The sequence below is a fragment of the Nannospalax galili genome, unplaced genomic scaffold, assembly GCF_000622305.1.
Source record: "Nannospalax galili isolate Female #2095 unplaced genomic scaffold, S.galili_v1.0 scaffold490, whole genome shotgun sequence".
In the NCBI taxonomy this organism is placed as follows: domain Eukaryota; kingdom Metazoa; phylum Chordata; class Mammalia; order Rodentia; family Spalacidae; genus Nannospalax; species Nannospalax galili.
The window spans coordinates 2,144,613-2,163,691 of record NW_008329666.1 but is presented as its reverse complement, the minus strand read 5'-3'; the positions used below and the strand labels follow the sequence as shown (position 1 = coordinate 2,163,691).

At 41.4% G+C, this 19,079-nt stretch overlaps 1 protein-coding gene across 3 annotated transcripts in view; it reads left to right on the top strand.

Moving 5' to 3' along the window:
* Megf10 (multiple EGF like domains 10) overlaps positions 1-19,079 on the top strand; it is a 189,588-nt gene that overhangs the window by 125,704 nt on the left and 44,805 nt on the right. For 2 of the 3 annotated variants that reach the window (XM_029567413.1, XM_008840931.3), the window contains 4 exons: positions 1,753-1,999; positions 3,729-3,849; positions 7,581-7,717; positions 16,433-16,645. In XM_029567413.1, coding sequence (XP_029423273.1) covers positions 1,753-1,999; positions 3,729-3,849; positions 7,581-7,717; positions 16,433-16,645 — 718 coding nt within the window. The remainder of the gene's footprint in view (positions 1-1,752; positions 2,000-3,728; positions 3,850-7,580; positions 7,718-16,432; positions 16,646-19,079) is intronic. The other variant, XM_029567415.1, reaches the window with a different exon arrangement.

The following is a 19,079-nucleotide window of genomic DNA, read 5'->3' as shown; positions in this document are numbered from 1 at the left end:
AAAAAATGGTTTCCACAGCTACAGGCAATGAAACAGCTGATATGAATAATAATTAGGTTTGAATCTCATTTTAGAATTACCACCTAATCTTATTTTGTGAAAGAAGATTGTGAGCTCTTAGATAATTGCTTTCTTCATCTGCTTTAAGTTCAATAATTCTCTCTCATTGTTTTTAATTCTGTTAAAGTCTGTTTATTAAAATACTAATGAGACGAAAGCCATGCTGATTAAAAACAGAATTATTCATTTAAACCTTTTGATATTACACAATCCAAGGTAGATTCTAATATTGGAAGACGGAGCATGCACTTCTAATGCATTGTTTGCAATGTACTTAGAGCTTCCCCCCCCCCAGTAGTTTTTAATTCAAAAAAAAGTGTATCTTAAGAGTTCTTGGTGGGTTACATATTCCCTGATGACTTTTATGTATCTAATAAGTAAATGAACACATGGCTGGTGGGGCAATGTATACTGAGCAAGGTGGGTTTGATATTGCCCTTATGACTTTCAGGAAGGCTGAGTGGATTGTTTCCTTCCTGAACCTCTTTCCTACTGGTTGAATTCTGTCTAGCAACCTTCCTTCCTTTTATTCAAAACTGTACTTTGAACACATCTTTGAAACACTGTTTTCATCCTTTGTTCCAGTGGTTTTGTGTACCTATTATCTTTCTGCTGGTTGTCCAATTTCAATTTCAGGTTGGTCCTACCCTTTTTGTTTTATTGTTTTGTTTTGTTTTGTTTTGTTTTGAGCCAAGGTCTCCCTGCAGCCCCAGCTGGCCTGAAATTCACTATAAAGACCAGGCTGACCTTGATCTCACAGAGATCTGCCTGCTTCTGCCTCCTGAGTACTGGGATTAAAGGCGAGTGCCACTATGCCTAGTGGTCCTACTTTCTAGATAGGCCAGTATTTAATTTAGTCTCTGTTTGTCCTGCCTTTTCTTTGGGAGGTGGTTAGATTACCCAGTCACACATATTTCTTGACAACACAGACTGCAGCAGGGCCAGTCAGCTCCTTGTAGCCCTGCTTCTGGTCACTTCCTCTTTACTGTCACTATGGCTGGGCTCAGCCCGCTCCAGCTGACTCAGGTATGCTGACTCTCCTGCTCCCCCTTCGCCTTTCCTTGCCACCTCTTCCTGTCTTAACCTCACACTTAGGAGGCCATAAAATTCCCGGACATGAACAGGTCACTCCCAGCTGCAGCCCCTCCCCTGTTCTTTGCTGTTTCCTTTGCAACCTTTGGTAGGCCAATCATTGCTCTGGCTACATCAACCTCCACAGTCTGGGTTTAGGGAACAGGGTAAGGGAAGGTGTGGAGATGGGAAATGTGGTGATGCTTGAGCAGGGAAGTGATACAATGCATGCTGCCAGCTGGGGCTGAGTACCCTGGTGCCATGCTGTGCAATATGTCCACTGGTGGGATCTGGAGCTTGAATGCAGCTCAGTTGGTAGACTGCTTGCCCAGCAGGCAGGAAACCCTGAGTTTAATCCCCAGCACAGCATAAAGTCTGAAGTGGTGGCTTACACCTGTAATCTCAGCACTTAGGACGTTGAGGCCGAGGATCAGAAGTTCAAGAACATTCTCTGCACCACAGCTAGTTTGAGAGCAGCATGGGGTACAGGAAACCCTATCTTTAAAAATGGTGATGTTATGATGAAGACTCACTGTTGTCACCAAGGGTGTAGAGAGCTGACTCTGAACTGCCCAGACCCACCACCAAACTGGTGCCCTCTGTTTCCCTCCTCAACTCTAGCCTGTGATGGTGATCATTGGGGGCCTCACTGCAGCAGCCGGTGCCAATGCAAAAACGGAGCTCTGTGCAACCCCATCACCGGGGCTTGCCACTGCGCTGCAGGCTTCCGCGGATGGCGCTGCGAGGAGCGTTGTGAGCAGGGTACCTATGGCAACGACTGCCGCCAGAGATGCCAGTGCCAGAACGGAGCAACTTGCAACCACATCACTGGGGAGTGCCGTTGCCCACCCGGATACACTGGAGCCTTGTAAGTGATGCACTGTGGAGCCGCACAGCAGATATTACATGCCTGTGCTTCTATCGCTGTCTGAGTAGCTACTGCTGGGTTTAGGCACAGACAGAGCGACCAGCACTGATGGGTCACTAAGGCCTCCTGCTGCTTTGGCTCTTGAATGCCAGAGCCCAGCCAAGGTGTAAGGACCGATTTCCAGGTTCACTGGATAGTGTGAGAAAGGTGATATTTGGGGTTACTAAGGCAAGTGTGAGTTTCTTTTGCAAATCTCCCGCAGTTCAATTCACTAGGTCCTGCTGGATGATAGTGGTCCAGGTGGTTCTGCTCTTGTGGCAGTTAACTGGATAAATGAAGGTGGGTTCACAGCCTTAGAAAGAGGATCAAAATGTTTGCACATAATGAAAGATAATAAGAATGAAAGGCCAACTGGGTAAGTTAATGCTCATGGGTACATAGGTTTCTTTTGAACATACGTATCACACCTACTAGGATGTGTGCACAAAAATAGTTTCTTTCTTTTTTTTTTTTTTTCCTGAAGAACAACACTTAAGCAACTCCTTAATTTCCCTGACTTTATTTTGTGGGAAGGGCATTCTTTGGTTTGCTTCTATTAGCAAACAGAATAAGAGGAAAATTGGGCAAAAGAAGTAAGAGAAAAAATAATGTGTTCCCTTACTGAGAAAATTACACTTGTAAATCACAGAACTAATACTTGGAAAATGTGTGATTAAGTATGTCCTGCTGGCACTGTTAATGTCCATAAAGCAGAGCTACAGAAGGATCTGCATTAGCCTAGACAGCCCTGATTTTAGGAAGAGTAGATGATTGGTCTCTAACTGTTTAATTGTTAATATCACTTTTATGGGTTTTCATCAAGGCCAAAATTAAATAGGGCTGTGGGGAACTTGGAGCGGTTTTGTTGGAGAGCAAAAGTAATGAAGGCTTAGTGGAGAAGGTCTCTCTGACTGTAGGGCTGGAATGAAGCTTGTCATCCAGGAGAAGAGAACACTGACAACTCATCATGAAGAATATGTGCACAAAAACAGAAGAAGCAAAGGAAGCTTGACTTCAGCACAAGAGCTTTGTAAGAGTTCGTGCAAAGTTCCTGTTGTCAGTGCGTGACCACTCTTCTTCCTGAGGCCCTAGAGAGGACAAGTTTTCCTTCCACTGAATTGCTTTGTTAGAAAATACCCCCAAACTGGGCCTGGGGAGATGCTCAGAGGGTAAAGTTCTTGCTGTGTATGCAGGATAACCCAAGTTTAGATCCCCAGCACCCACATAAAAATCCAGGTGAGGGCATGGGTACCGCTAATCTTAGTGCTGGGAATGGATGGATGAGTAAAAACAGAATAATCCCTGGACCTCGTTGGCCACCAGCTTAGCCAATCAGTGAGCTCTATCTAGGTCAGTGTGAATCCATGACTTAAGAGAATAAGGTGGCTGCCAATAGAGGAGAACCCTACATCCTCCTCTGGCTGCCATATAAGTGCACATGGGCACATGTACCTGAACACATGCGCACACACAAACACGCACGCAGAAAGTACCCCAAAACCAAAAGGACTCAGTGGCTCATCAAAGATGATTTTCAGCCAATACGATTAATGTTCTGAATGTTAATTAAATGAATAATTAATGAGGACAGGTGGTATATTTTAGGACTCTGAATGATGCCATGTCTGTGACTCTGGGGATCATGAATTTGGGTAAACAGGAGTATCTTTTGTCACATTAAATCCTTCAGCTGTGAGGATCTTTGCCCCCCTGGCAAACACGGTCCACAGTGCGAGCAGAGATGCCCCTGCCAAAATGGAGGTGTGTGCCACCACGTCACTGGAGAGTGTTCTTGCCCTTCTGGCTGGATGGTAAGTGTCTCGTCTCCTCAACCTCCACCCCCAGGGTCACACATTTTGGGACACTCAAATGAAAGACACAGGGAAGACTTTAGAACAAAAAAAAAAATAGCAATGGTGGTTATGATTTCCACATTGGAAATATCCAGCCATTTAAAAATGGAATCCCTCAGCCCAGAGAAGCCAGAGTGTAGCATCTTGCAAGTGTACACATAATACACTTGAAGTGTATTAAGAATCCTCATTAAGTGATAATGACCATCTACCCTGCATTCCCCTAGACCAAAATGAAGCAAATATAAATATCTGATCTCACACATGATAGCTACAGCTGATAAATGTGGAAATTAATTCATAATTGTCATCATAGTTATGTTTCTGGACATTGCTGCTGTTCTATGCAAACATTATTTTCAACAGATTGTTACAAGAAAAAGTATGTAGTCATATAAATCTGAATTACTGAAGTAAATTGATCATTAAAGTATTATAGTATTTCTCAGAGAATGTACACAGAGGCAATGACTCATGTCACTTCCCAAACTTTGACTGGGGTACCTTTTCTTTACATGGTGAAATCGTAGGCTTAGTGCTACGTGGAAGACACAGTGCCAAAGCGTTACGAAGTATACATGTGAAACCAGGAGACAATGGTGCTTGCTTATCTTTCTGAGGTGGTTTTTCATATGTCTGCTTGAATGAAGGCAGTGTCTTAGAAGGGCGGTTTGCACTATCATGGCCTTCTCTGTGTACCAGTGAACAAAACGCTTCTCGCAGGGGTTCTAGGGCTTCTTAACCATTAGACCCACTAGGTCTCTTTTGTCTGTATTCTGCTTTGCTTCTCCTAAGCTTTGACCTATTGACTGGCCAGCTCTCTACCTTAATCTTACTGTCCTCCACTTCTCCAATAACCTCCTCCCCCATTTCTCCTACTAAAGGTCTCTTTTCCCAATCCCCTTCTTCTACATCCCAGTTGCTTAGAGCAGTCCCTAGGCTCAGTATTACCCTTCTGTTTTCTCACTATAGACCCTCTCTGGAAACCTTGTTTAGATCCATGACTTTAGCAATCATCTGCTGAGTTCCTCAAATCTTGATCTTTCAGCCCTGAGCTTAGATGTAATCTGTAACTCTCCTATTATACACTCCAATCTTGATAACCTATTGATACCATGTCACTGACTGCTTGGACTTCACCTAAGTGATAATATCTAGCAGCCAGCCACCTAAGTCATAATACTCCAGCCAGATGGGGTAGAATTGATCTGGAGTTACTCTTAATTGTAGGCCAGGAACATATGAGAATTGGAACCCCTTCTCTTAGGAACTAAGAGAGAGCTTTGTCAAGATCACTGGGGCAAGCATACAATGAATATCAGACCCAATGTGAAGGTCGGACATGGTGAACTGGGCAGACAAAGTCTGATTCTTGCAGCAAAGTGTCAGGGAAACTCAATAAGCAAATGAAGTTAGTGGATCTGGTTTTTCATGGAGGGCCTGGAGGTGAAAGGAAGTTATTGAAGAAGTGGTGAGTTGGTTCCAGCCGGCCCAGCAAGGCACGTGTTCATAAAAGCAAACCTATCCTCTGCCTCTGCCCTTGGGGCATAGCTCCTCTGCTGCTTTATCTGACTGCAGCCCAACATTTCTTAGCTGCTTGTGGTAGAAATGTTGGATTAACTTCAACGCCCTTTCTTCTTCTTCATCAGTGCCTATATTCAACCTTTTGTCAACTCTGGCCTTTGCTTGGTTCTTGGCAAGGGAATGATTTTGCTGTAATGGCAGTGTTCAGGAAGCCCCAAGCTCTCTGGGTGAGGAACTGCAGACATTTTACTTCTGGGATCTTTGTGGAGCTATTATCCATTGAGTTGCCTCATCTTGAGGTTGAATTTTTTTGCCTTGTCAGCTGGAGGTCATGATGTGGGATAGTGGTAGCCACAGCCTGGGATGATGAGTCCAGGAGGCAGACAGATGGACCCCTCCCTGAGCCGGCTGGAGCCTGTCCCGAACCACTTTCCTCTGGGATCTGGGCCTTAGCAGATGTTTCTTAGTAAAAGCGTCTGACCACTCTTCAAGTAACTGAACTTCCAATTTATACTTCTCCTACCCATTTTTATGTGTGTTACATTTCAGTTGTTTTCCATAGGCGAACTCACCTTCCTCTCATACACACCCATACGTTTCAGCTACTAGGAATAGTGTCATTCTTCAAACTGCTTTCCCACACTAAGCTTTACTCATTGACAACATTTCAGCAGCATCCCTGGAGCTTATGATAGACTATTATGTGTAGTTAGAGTCAGGCCTGAGAGAATGAGATTTTGCACCTCTGCCACTACGCCCAGCCCTTGGTGCACTGTTTGCTGAGCCTCAGTGCATTGTTCCTTCAGTAATGTTATTGTATTACACTAAGTAAGTGGGATGTGCTCACACGGAGGAGTATCTGCTTTCCTACCACCTGTGAACCAGCTAGGTATTGGTGAATTACCTTTGATTCTCAGTGCTTAGTACTATGTCTGGTGGACAGCTGATTCTCAGTTAAGCATTAATTTGAATCATCTCTCAAGACTTTTATGGTTCCAAGAGCCTGTGGAAGAATTTTCTTTGTTTGTGCATAGCTAGAAACCACCAGAGGAGACTTAATTAACTCACCAACTGCCTTTGTGGGTAGCCAGTAGTTAGAGAAAATGTATTTTCTTATGCTATCCAGAACAAACATTTACAAAACCATCTGGTGTTCACCAGCCTCCAGTTTCAGAGTGTTCACAGTCTGTCTTTTTGTTCTCCTTTTATGAGAGCAAGAGAGAGAGAGAGAGTGAGAGGACAAAGCAACATCTCCTGACATTTAAAAACATTAGAGATCCCTGTTGTGTGGGTTATGTTGTTTGCTCTAATTATAACTCTAATAATTATAACTCCAATGACTCAGAGACTACAAGCCCAAGTGATGTAGCTAAGAGAAGCAGAAAACCATGGGTTATTTCATTGATATATTTAATATTATGTCTTAGTCTAACCCACCAAGGACTGGAATAAACATGACTGTGTTTGATAAGGATACCCCTTAGAGAAAAGAGAAATCGCCAAGTGACTCACTTAGTTCTTCTTCTCAAGAAATAAGCTTTCCTATTGATCTGCCTCAAAAATGATTATTGAATCTGTGGAAAAATATCTTTTTCTTCTGAAATAAATGCTGATTTCTGTAGATGTAGTCTTAGGTAATGTTACTGTTAATTCAGGTCCACAAAATTTCAATCTTGTGCTGTGTTACATCTTAAGAAAAAAAGCCAATGATAATGTGGACCATATGGAAAAGCATTTGTATACTCTGTACCAGGTGTTGCTATTTATGCAGCGAATGCTCAATAAGAATTGTTGACTTATCATGCACATAAGGCACATGGAAGAGCACTTAGGAGGATTTATAAATACCTTCGGTTGACATAATAATTTGATATAACTTTATCTTAAACTTCAGTTTTTAATATAAAAATGTTTTAGTATTACTCTTCTGCTGTCTTTAAATGTGTCTTGAGATTTGGTCTTAGCAAGTCGATAAGTGAGTTTAAAATTTCTCACATTTTAGAGATGATGAACGGTTTGTATTCTAAAACTCCCTTGATCCAATTTTCTTGTAGCCTTGTTCCCATCTCTCTCCTTCCTTTTCTGTTTTCCTTGTTTTCTTCTTCTGCCTCCCATGCAGTGCTGGCTGGTGGCCCATCTAATTTTCTGAGTCTCTTTGAATGCAGGGCACAGTGTGTGGTCAGCCTTGCCCCGAGGGTCGCTTTGGAAAGAACTGCTCCCAGGAATGCCAGTGCCATAATGGAGGGACATGTGACCCTGCCACAGGCCAGTGTCGCTGCAGCCCTGGATACACAGGGGAACGGTAAGGGACACACTTACGTTTCTCTGCTATTCATAATGAACTAGGAGGAAAGCTTGGAAAGTTCAGGGACCGTGTATCTATAAGCATCTATGAAGTCTCTGTGAAAGATTCTAAATGAATTTAACATGTAGAAATAGAATCATGAAACAGCTACAGTGAATTAAAGATAATTGGAGAAAGGCTTATATAAAACAATAAAGCCAAATGTGGTGGCTCATGTCTTGAATTTGAGCACCTGGGAGGCAGGGGCAGAGGGATCTCTGTGAGATGGAGACTTGCCTGGTCTACATAGTGAGTTCTAGGCCAGCTGGGGCTACAGGGAGTTCTTGTCTAAAAAAGGAAAAGAAAACATCATCTATTCAGAACCCACCACGAATGTGCAGTTCTGAAAAGTTGAATGTTTAGGACAGCCACTTACATTTTTAAGTATTTTTAGATCAATTTCAGACATGATAGAATGATGAGGAAAAGGAATGTGGCCACTGGTACATTTTTTTTTTCAAATGTGTACTCGGGTACTTATAAAAAATATATAGATTCCTTCCCAGTATCCAGAATACTCTGACGAATATTAGTCACTGTATTGCACTGTATTGTGTGGTGATGGCAGAATTCGATCTGAGGGGGAACTCAAGAGTTCTCCGAACCACGTGTAACAGGAGGAGGCTGTATCTTTCAAGTCTCACCCTCACGGTTTGTCACGTTCTGTATTAGAGGGCAAACTGTTACCTCTGAGATTCCGCTTACCCAATCTCTTCTAAATTTTCTCTTAGTTTATATGTCCTAGACGACCAAGTGCATTGCATGCGCATGTAGAATTGGAGAACAGTGACTTGAGAGGCAGAAGGGTACAATGACTGAAAACAAAAGTTTTGATACCTGGGTCATCAGCAGCTTCTCCTCTGTCATGTTTACGTTGTATATTTTCTTCCAGGGTTGAGATAAGAATTAAATAACTTCATAATTAAGAATTAAATAACTAAAGGCTTTGGGAAAGTCCTGGGGCATATACATAAAGCTGCTATTATGATTGAGTGATGTCTAGGAAATGCATAAACCCACCCTAGTGATTATGCATGTGAATAAAAGCTACGAACTGTGTAAAATTAGCTATTGTTATATCTTAGTGATACAGGTAAACTAAAAATACTCTTTTCCTTTTTTCCCAGTTTTTCTTTCCAAAATTCTACTCTAATTTTATGACTTTTATTTAGATACTACAAGGTTCTCCCTATTCTTCAGTTTTAGGGCCTGTATTTTCTTATCAAGTGTATTTTCTAAATACTTCATAATTAAACAATTTTTATTCAGTTTCTAATTGAGTATTTTCTACATAAAGAAAAACTTGCTTTCAAATGTCTACATTTTAACTGAATCCTAGGACCTTATCAAAATTTTAATTAATTGAAATGTTTTCAACAAATACTAGAATTATTTAGGTTTGCAATGATGTTATCTGCCACTGAAGATTAATTAGTTTAAAAATATTAATAACAATTTTCTCATTGTCTTAGTGTATTCATTTGAACCTCTGCATCAACCCTGACATCCAAAGGGGTCGATGTGGGATTTCTAGCTTGTTCCTAATTTTGTCGGAAATGGTAATTTGTAATTCCATGTTTGCTATTGATTACTTTCTGCTGCCCAGTGTCTCTATCCCAGTCCTTATTTTTGTTAAAGTGTTTTGTTGGAAGTATCCACTTAATTTAATCAAAATCCTTTTTATCTTTTGCTAATATGAATATATATTTATTGATGCATGAATTATCAACACCTTTATTATTCATGTTTTATAACATATAATTGGGCTACTTGGTATATTTTTGCGATCAATAGCCTAGTTTTAAACTGTGTTTTGGAGAGATTAAGTTGTTATATGATTTCTGCACCCAGGCACCTTTCTGTTATGGGAAAATGGGTCAGGATAAGAGAGGCACAAGACCAAATAGAATCCTAACTGATGTTTTACGTAATATTTTAGGGCTCTAGAATTCAGTTTAAATTGGGATTTAAGTTTCAATTTAAAGGCAACACAAGGACAGCAAAACTATGAGGCCAATGAGTCCATGCTCAGGTGATTTGGACTACTGGGGAAGGGAATTCACAGCTAATTTTCAGGTAAGTTTTAGAAAAGCAAGGACAGCAAAGCTTCAGTGAGAGAGAGAAGAGGCAGAGGGGAGGCTTGACTCTTCAGTTGCTCCCGCAGTCGTGGTTTTTGTGGTGCAGTGGAGATGCTGATGGTGTGGCTCCTGTTTTCCTTTGTTAGCCCCATCTCTGTTTAAGGCTTAACACACACACCCCATATGATGACAGCAAGCAAGTTATTCCTTAGGAAGAAAAACAGTGAGTGGCTGTGGGGCAGTTTGTGGCAGAAACTGGGGAAAAGGCCTGAAGGTGGGGATGATAAGTGTTCCTTCCCTTGTTTCGAGACATCAGCATACCGGATCACTGTGGTTAGGAAGGAGGGCTGCTCCAGAGCGGGAACCACCACAGGCAGCTGCTAGAAAACATTTCCAGGATGTGGGGACACCACAGGAAAACCGAAGGTGCTCCCTGCAGGCTGGCGGGCCTACACGAGGGATGACAAATAAGAGGCTTTGGGATTTGTGGAAAGATCCAGAGGATATTGCGGTGAGAAGATGCAATATGGTAAAGTCAGTAAGAATGAAGACAGTTTTTAGATCGTCACAAAGTTCTTCTGAAGATTTTAAGAAAGGTGCTAAAGGTGTGTCACAGAATTGCTCTGTGACCCTCTAATGGTAGCTATGGCTCCATGCCCACACAGAGTGCTCAGTAATGGAGTCTGTTAAGTTGAACGTCAAGACAGCACTGCCAAGCTGGTGTTCATATGACCCTGAAAGCAAAGAAAAATGTGAGTAAAGGGGGCAGAGTCAGGAACTGCAGACCAGCACTGGGGGAAGTAGCCCTAGTCTACAGGGTCGGAGCACTTTCCTTTCTCTATGACTGTGTAAGAACTGGTTCCTTCCCAGTGCTTTTGACATTTCCCCAGGACAGCAGTTCCAGATGTTACCATCGAGTCCAGTCTAATGAAGAATGTGATTCTTCACACTAAATCAGGCTTTGGCCCAGTCATTCAGGATACTATAGGGAGGGACGTGCTGTAAAGAGTAAGAGGGAGCTGCCACCTCCTCTAACTCACTTCCTTAGTGTTTTATTAGTTTTTCTCTACTCAATCTGTATCCATCCCAATTTTAGAGCATTATGATACATTTCTTTAAAAGTAGAAATCTACAGTTTCTACATTTCCACTATATTTATTGCTGTCGTTGATACTTCTCTGCCATCTTTCTTAAGAAAATGTGTTACTGCACAAAAGTCAACTCCAAATGGATCAAAGACCTCAATGTGAAACTTGAAACTCTGAAATTGCTAGAAGAAAACATTGGCAGTTATCTCAAGATATAGGTGTGGGAAAGGACCTTCTAAAAAGGACACCAGTTGCTCAGGAATTAAGGTCAACAATCAACAAGTGGAACCTCATTAAACTAGAAAGCCTTTGTACAGCAAAAGAAACAATCAAGAAGTAAAGAGAAAACCCATAGAGTGGGAAAAAAATCTTCACCAGTGACACATCTGACAGAGATTTAACTTCCAGACTATGTAAAGAATTCAAAAAGCACAAAACAGATGACCCAATTAAAAGATGGGCTAAAGATCTAAACAGAGAGTTCTCAAAGGAAGAAATAAAGATGGCTAAGAAACATCTTTAACAGTGTTCAACATCGTTAGTAATTAGGGAAATGCAAATAAAAACCACCTTGAGATTTCACCTTACTCCAATCAGACTGGCTAAAATTAGAGAACTGCTGGTGGGATTGCAAACTCGTGCAACCCCTATGGAAAGCAGTGTGGAGAACTCTTAACAAACTAAAAATGAACCTACCATATGACCCGGTTATACCACTCCTTAGCATATACCTGAAGGATTCATCCTATTGCAGAGATACTTGTACAACCATATTTGTTGCTGCTCTTTTCACAGTAGTTAAGAGATGGAAGCAACCTAAGTTCCCCTCAACTGACGAGTGGTTAATGAAAATGTGGTACATTTACACAATGGAGTTCTACTCAGAAGTAAAGAAAGATGAAATAATTAAATTTGCAGATGATTGGATGAATCAAGAAACTGTTATACTAAGTGAAGTAACACAGACACAGAAAATAAAAGACATGTGTTCTCCCTCATTTGTGGATCCTAGCATCAAATCCTTATAAGTGAGTGCATATCCTGATGTAACTGCAGGAACCAGGAAAATGGAAGGAAACCAGGGAGGCAAAAGGAAAGAAGGACCTCGAGAGAAAAGAATAGTAGGAAACAGTAGCTACTAAGGGAGAAATGTATTAAAAGGGTATGGTTAAAGGGGAGCGGAGAAGGAGGGCTGTGCAAAGAACTATGGGAATAAAGAGGAAGAAGGAGCTCAAGAGAGGTGGGACCATAGCAGACAGAAATCATCAGGGAGAAATGGGGAAAATGGGGACACTTTAAATGGGGCGGGCAGGGAGAGAGGATAAGACAGGGAGAGAGAGGAGAGATAAATAGTGCCTAGCTAGTATAAAAACCAGAGGGAATTGTATTAGTCCAAAAACCTATTGATTAATTGCACATACAGTATCCTTACATGAGTCTGTGAGCATAGCTGAAGGCCACATAACAAGAAAAGTGCCAGACAGGAGAAACCTTCCTTTGAGTTGTTGGCCAGGGTAGTCCAAGAGACTCCAAAAATTACACAGGTTATTGCCACAGTCCTTGATTGCCTTCCAGAATGTGATGGTAAGACCCTATTGCTGAAGACAGGCCATACTTTGGACACAGGATTTGGAGCAATGGAGCTAGAACTGACCTAGAAGCCACCTCCCCTGAAGGCCAGTTCTTATAACTTTGGAGAGCACTATGCAAGTTGCTAAAGGAGAACATGAATCAATGGTCCAACCCCAGCTTCAAGGCCTAAAAACTATATCGATGACCAGCATAGCAAATGACATTGGTACAGTAGTGGCACTTTTATCTTGGAAGTAAACAACAGCTACCTAATTGAACTTAAAGCCCACTCAATGGGAGGAAATTCACATGTGGTACTGTAAACCTAACCAAATTCACATAGCTGGAGAGGTCACAGATCTTAGAGAAAACTCCAGGCTGTTACATCCCTAGACAAATGTAATTTCTTACTATGTACAAAATATGGATTTAAATTTATAGACAGGTATCCCAGTTACCACCCATCAAAGAAGCGTCTTTTTCAAGAGACAGAGATAATTACAGAATTCCACAACTGGTCTCACACAGAGATTGTCTGTGAATTGCCCAAGCCTAAGTGGCACATCTAGGATGCAACCTCTACACCTAAGACTCACAGAACATTGAACAGGGATGAAGAGAACACTAATGCATCTTTCAGTTCTCATCAAAGACGCTCCCTCATGCAACAGACGACCAGGAGCACAAAAGGTCACCAATGGCTGAAACACAGAGATGAAGAGTGCAGAATGGATCCTTGGACAGGACTCCCTGTATTAAAATCCACCCACCCAGGGCTCAGGGACCATTGTGGAAGAGGAGGATGGAAAGATTGTAAGAACCAGGGAGGAGGTGCATGACCATACAGAAATAATTCTACAGGTGTCTGGGACCCTTCTCATACAAACCTACAGCTATGGTGTCAGCATGCACAAGACCCATGCAAACTTAGACAAAAACCCAGCACAAAACCGTGGAAATGAACAGCAGGCCGCAATCTTGGCTGAAGAATTATTGGCAGCGGGTAAGGAAGAACTGATCTTCTTAAAGGGAGGGACTCTAGATAGGCTGATTACATTCCAGTGGATGAACTTGCACTAAGGGACACCTGGGGACACTAACTTTACATGATAGACCTTAATACAAATGACAGAATGTATGAACTCCAGTCGGGGAGGGGGCTATGGGAGAGTGCCAATGGGGAAGGGGGTATAAAGATGATTTTCTGTATGAAATACACAAAAATTCAACAAAAATTTAAAAGTAAAAGAAAATACAAAAGAAAAAACATAGCAAAACAAAAACTGAATAAATAGGTATAACAAAAATTGAAAACTGTTCAGTAAGAAAAATCTATAACATTTCATGAACAATAATCTTGATTTTTAATTTGAATTCAAAGGTTCTTGTGCCAACAGTTAGATTTTCCCCCTAAATTTATATACATTAAGAAATTGTATCAACTGAAAAATATAAACAAAAGCTGAATTTGAAAAAAGAAGAAAACGTGGTACTGATTTCTGAGATAACTTCTTATTTCACATGGGGCCAGAAAAGCAGCTTATTAGCCAGGCGTGGTGGCGCACACCTTTAATCCCAGCACTCGGGAGGCAGAGGCAGGTGGATCTCTGTGAGTTCAAGGCCAGCCTGGTCTACATAGTGAGTTCCAGGACAGCTGGGGCTAAAGGGAAACCCTGTTTAAAAAAAAAAAAAAAAAAAAAAAAAAAAAGAAAGAAAGAAAAAAAATCAGCTTATTAAAGGTAGAGAAGAAGTCGGGAAGTGCTGCTCCATTTTAAAAAAGACTCCATGAAGGAATAGCTACTCTATTATAATGTTTATTTTTAAGATAGAAAATGTCCCGTATACTTGTATTAAATTATTACACCGTAACTTGTAATTTGGTTAAAATAGTGATAGGAAGAATAAGGATCATGCCTCTGCCTCTAGAAAGACATCCGTCTATTTTGGTTTGGAAGGTGGAATGCACAGCTATCACTGACAGGATTCTCCTAGAAGCGCGGCACTGACCCAAAGAGCCAGCTGCCACAGTGACTGCTTTAGAAAGAAAATTCAAGAGAATTTGTTCTGTATTTATACCAGAAACTACTAGTGTGCTTAATTACAGGCTAGAAAGGAAAATATAGGCCAGGACCAGCTATTATACATTTTGCTTTCCAAGAGAAGAGAAAAGTTCTGCCAAGAGACAATGAATTGCACGGACCAACTCTCTGTGATGTGGTGATAGATACTGTCCCAGACTTCCAACCACTTTTAGAGCTGTGCTTTTAGCCACATTAAAATCATGCAGATAATCCAATGATTAGCAGTTTTTTCTGATTATGTTTATTTATTTATTGTGTCTGTTGGGGCAGGGTGGTGGGGGCATTAAGTACCACTGTGCCTGTGTGGAGGTTAGAGGGCAACTTGTGGAAGCCGGTTCTCTCTGTTTACTGTGTGGGTTCTAGGGATTGAACTCAGGTCACGAAGCACCTTTACTCACTGAGTCATCTTACCAGCCCAAAGTTTAGCATTTTTTTTGTTTACAAAGTCATATAAGAGAGAAAAGGTGATATTATTTATCTTTTTCTCTTGGCATTGGGTTACAAGGACATCCAAACAAACATATTGAAAAGCTGCCCTGCAAACCTTCAGCTCAAGCCTCGATTAGGTCAAATCTCTACACCTCCAGATTTGACTTTAAAGTTTCCATCTTTAAAAACTAATTAGATGATTTGGTTTATCAAAGCTTGCACATTAAAAATATTGAGGACCTTTATAAAAAGAAATACTCCGGTCTAAAAATAGGTATACTTACATGTAGCTCTAAAGTCTGCATTTCGATGCTAAGTATAATCTCAGGTACTACAGGACTTCTTACGGGTCAAACAGTTGAAGGCTGGCCTACTGACAAATGCACTTGAAGATGTCTAGAACCAGTGGACACCCACCTATAGGAGAACCTTCTCCCCTCCTCTGTCATATTTAATACATGATAGAGCCAGAGTTAACCAGCAAAGTGTCAGAAGATTCCAGAATCTTCCCTCTATACTTACAATCCCTATATTGGCATTCACCACACCCTATCATTAAAAATATGCCAAGCCTTGTGGAAGGGTTGCTTCTTCTAGGCACATTTTTCTGTCTTTGTTTTCAGACATGCCTTGCTGTTTGCACTGCACAGCTCTAACAACTGCAACACTGACCTGTATTTTTGATCAGAGTCTGGTGTGACTGGAAAGCCACATGGAGAGTGACTGCTGAGACAGTGTCCCCTACTGTGATGAACACTCCACTAGATGAAACCCTGTTTCCCTCTTCTTGCCGGAAAGCTCCCCTTGTGCTACAGAGCGCCTGTTACCTCTAAACAGAAGACTTGGTGAACCCCATGCTTTCCACTGAGCAGTGACGACTTGCTTTCCACTGAGCAATGACGACTCCTCTTTTCACTCCTTCAGTGATCAGCTTCTCACCTCGCTCACCTTACCAAAGCATCCTTTCCCTGCAGGGCAGAGTTCTGACATTTCTTTCCTCCCTCCCTTCTTCCCTCTTTCACTCCCTCTCTTCCCCTCTCCTGCCTTCCTTTCCTTCTTTCTTTCTTTAAGACAAAAAAGTGAAATTTTGGTCTGATCTTTTTCCTTGTCATGTGGCATTTTTTCACAACAGAGAACAATATCCCATTTGCCAAAAATTTTGTTCGAAACTCTAAACCTTCCTAAGACCTACAAACTGGAATGGAGGATTTCTGGTTGTAGTAGCTTTGAGCTCCTCAAATCTTTGTTTCTGTTATTTCTTCCTTCCGCAGGCTTCTGCTGTTGGTGCTTGTATCCAGAATGTTCTCCCTCTGTACTTTCGGCTTGTGATAGAGCAATCATAAAATGACATGGAGTTCAAAAAGCATGTCAATTTGTGTGTAGTTAGGTCCTTCTGAACCGACTGTTGTCCTCTTGCTTGAATAGGTGTCAGGATGAATGCCCTGTTGGGACCTACGGAGTTCACTGTGCTGAGTCTTGCCAGTGTGTCAACGGAGGGAAGTGTTACCATGTGAGTGGGGCATGCCTCTGTGAAGCAGGCTTTGCAGGTGAACTCTGTGAGGCACGTCTGTGTCCTGAGGGGCTCTACGGCATCAAATGTGACAAGCAGTGCCCCTGCCACCTGGACAACACTCATAGGTGAGTGTCAGCTGCCTCTGGAATGTTTTCTATTAGTTTTAACATCAGCATCTGGAGATCAGCAATGCTAGCCTCTCCTAGACAGAAATCTTCAAGTTGAAGGACCAGTTTTTCACCCAGTGACTAGCAGCCCATGACAGAAAGGCTAAACTTATTGTTTGTTTTGGATATTAAATTCTTTTATCTATAGATGGGTACTAATAAAGATGATTTTGCTGAACTGGGTAAATCTTTCCCTTAAGAGAAGGGTTGTATGATATCCTTCAGAAGCAAGAACCAATGGAGAGACAAGTGGTTAAGCCAAGTTCAGGATGTGAAAATATCATGCTCTCAGCAACATGTTTTACTTGACAACACATCTGTGAAAGAAAAACATGGCTGCAGGGAGGAAGTGACCTGTGGAAGGCTGTGAGAGTGGCTATCGTGTGAAAATATCTTTCAGGATTGATTATGCTGACAAAACTTGCAGGGGTCTTTTAGCTCAGAAATCTCTCCAAGACTTTAGAAACAGGAAACCACAATTCTACCCACTCTGCTATACCTTGTCTGTTCTTTTCTTTCCCTTCCTCCAAGGACCAGATACACATAACAGAATTCCCACCTTGTGTGCAGACTTCTGGAAAAGATTCATTTGACAAAAATGTAGTGCAGTTTACAGCAGTTCAGATGTTACTAGGATTACTTTTATTTGCAATCAGCACAGATGGTATTTCATTTATACTTCTGAAAGGTAGCTCATAGCCACATCAAATCCCAAATGTGCAAAAAGCTAGAGGGAAACAGAGGTATGCGATTGGTCAATTCTTTAAGCCATTGTTAAGAATAGGGGGAAAAAAATGAACTTTGCATTGTGGTGTGTATGTGTGTGTGTGTGTGTGTGTGTGTGTGTGTGTGTGTGTGAAAAGAAGTATATTCTCAAAGTGATTAAAGAAAGTTTGTAAGCCACGTCAGTCAATCCTTGATATCCTTTCTTAGAAAATATTGCCATTCCTTACATAACAAGTTTAGATAGATACTTAAGGAGTAAAATCTCTACAGTTTTATTTTTCAACTTTCTAATAATGTAGAAGGAGCTGGCATGATTTAGAGACAAATCAAGTCTTGTTTCCTTTCTTGCAGTAAGCTAAGCCTTGAGTAGCACAGTTGAGGGCATTATCACCGGTGACTATGTCCTTGTGTGGACACAGCTGAAATCTAGCAGAGCAACAAACCTGTACAAAGAAGCACTCTGCGTAAGAACAGTGGGAGAGGCGTGGAGACGAGGCGGAGCTAGACACCATGTCAGCAGGAGCTAGATGCACATGCGGGGCTGTTTGATTGATGCCAGTACTGCCAGACTTCTGACATGGGCCCATATGCTAACAGAGAAGTTCATGAAATTGTCTGGCAATTACATAAGTCAAAATGACACTAAAATCTAGATAATAATGCTTATCAGATATTCATACAATTTAAAAGCAATTTAAATACTTCTCTAAATCATGAAAGCTATTTTTATTTACTTGTTTATATATATACATGTATATGAGTAACTTGTCTGTATGCATCTAAGTACACCTGTGCATGCAGTGCCTGTGGAGGCCAGAAGAAGGCATCAGAGCCCCTGGAACTGGAGTTAGAGATCGTTATTAGCCACCGTATGGGTGCTGGGAACTGAACCCAGGTCCTCTGCAAGAGCAGCTAGTGCTCTTAACCACTGAGCCATTTTTCCAGCCCCAAAAGCTGTTTCTAAAGATTAGCTTTTACAAAGTTCTGCTAAAGTTGAGTATGGATTACATGCATCTGTCATGCTGACTAAAGGGCTGGAGCCATCTGTTAATTCCTACACCGTGAACATCCATCCATATAGAATTCTTGGAAACACAAGGCCATCGGTTGGAATTTGGTTTAATTGGAAGCCTAACTTGTTTCCTTATCATCTCATGAAGCCAGCAGAGATTTGCCATCATATAATTCATAATATAAATTTATCCCCAAACCTTGGAATATAATTAATAATATATCTAGTGCAATGTAAATTAATTGTTTACATTGTCGTTAGGTAAATTTTGAGTTCAGTAAATGGACATATTGACATATGACAGCCACGTGTTTGAGGAGATAAGTTTTGTTAGCATTAACTGCATTCCCAAAATAAATGATGCCAAACTTAGCAGCCTAAAACATTGCTTATTTATTACCTGATGACTTTTTACTGTTTGCTTTTAACTCAGCTTGGTGGCTCTTCTGCTGCCGTCCCTGTGTTCAGCCGGCATTGGAGGTTGATTGAACTGGAGAGCCTTACTCCATGTCTGGCATTTAGCTGGATGACAAAAAGGACTGAGCACATGATATCTACAGCAAGCTAGCCTGGATTCTTTATATACACCCTGCTTCTAAAGATAGTAACAAGCAGGGCAAGGCCTACCACTCAAACACTTGTTAAACCTTTGGT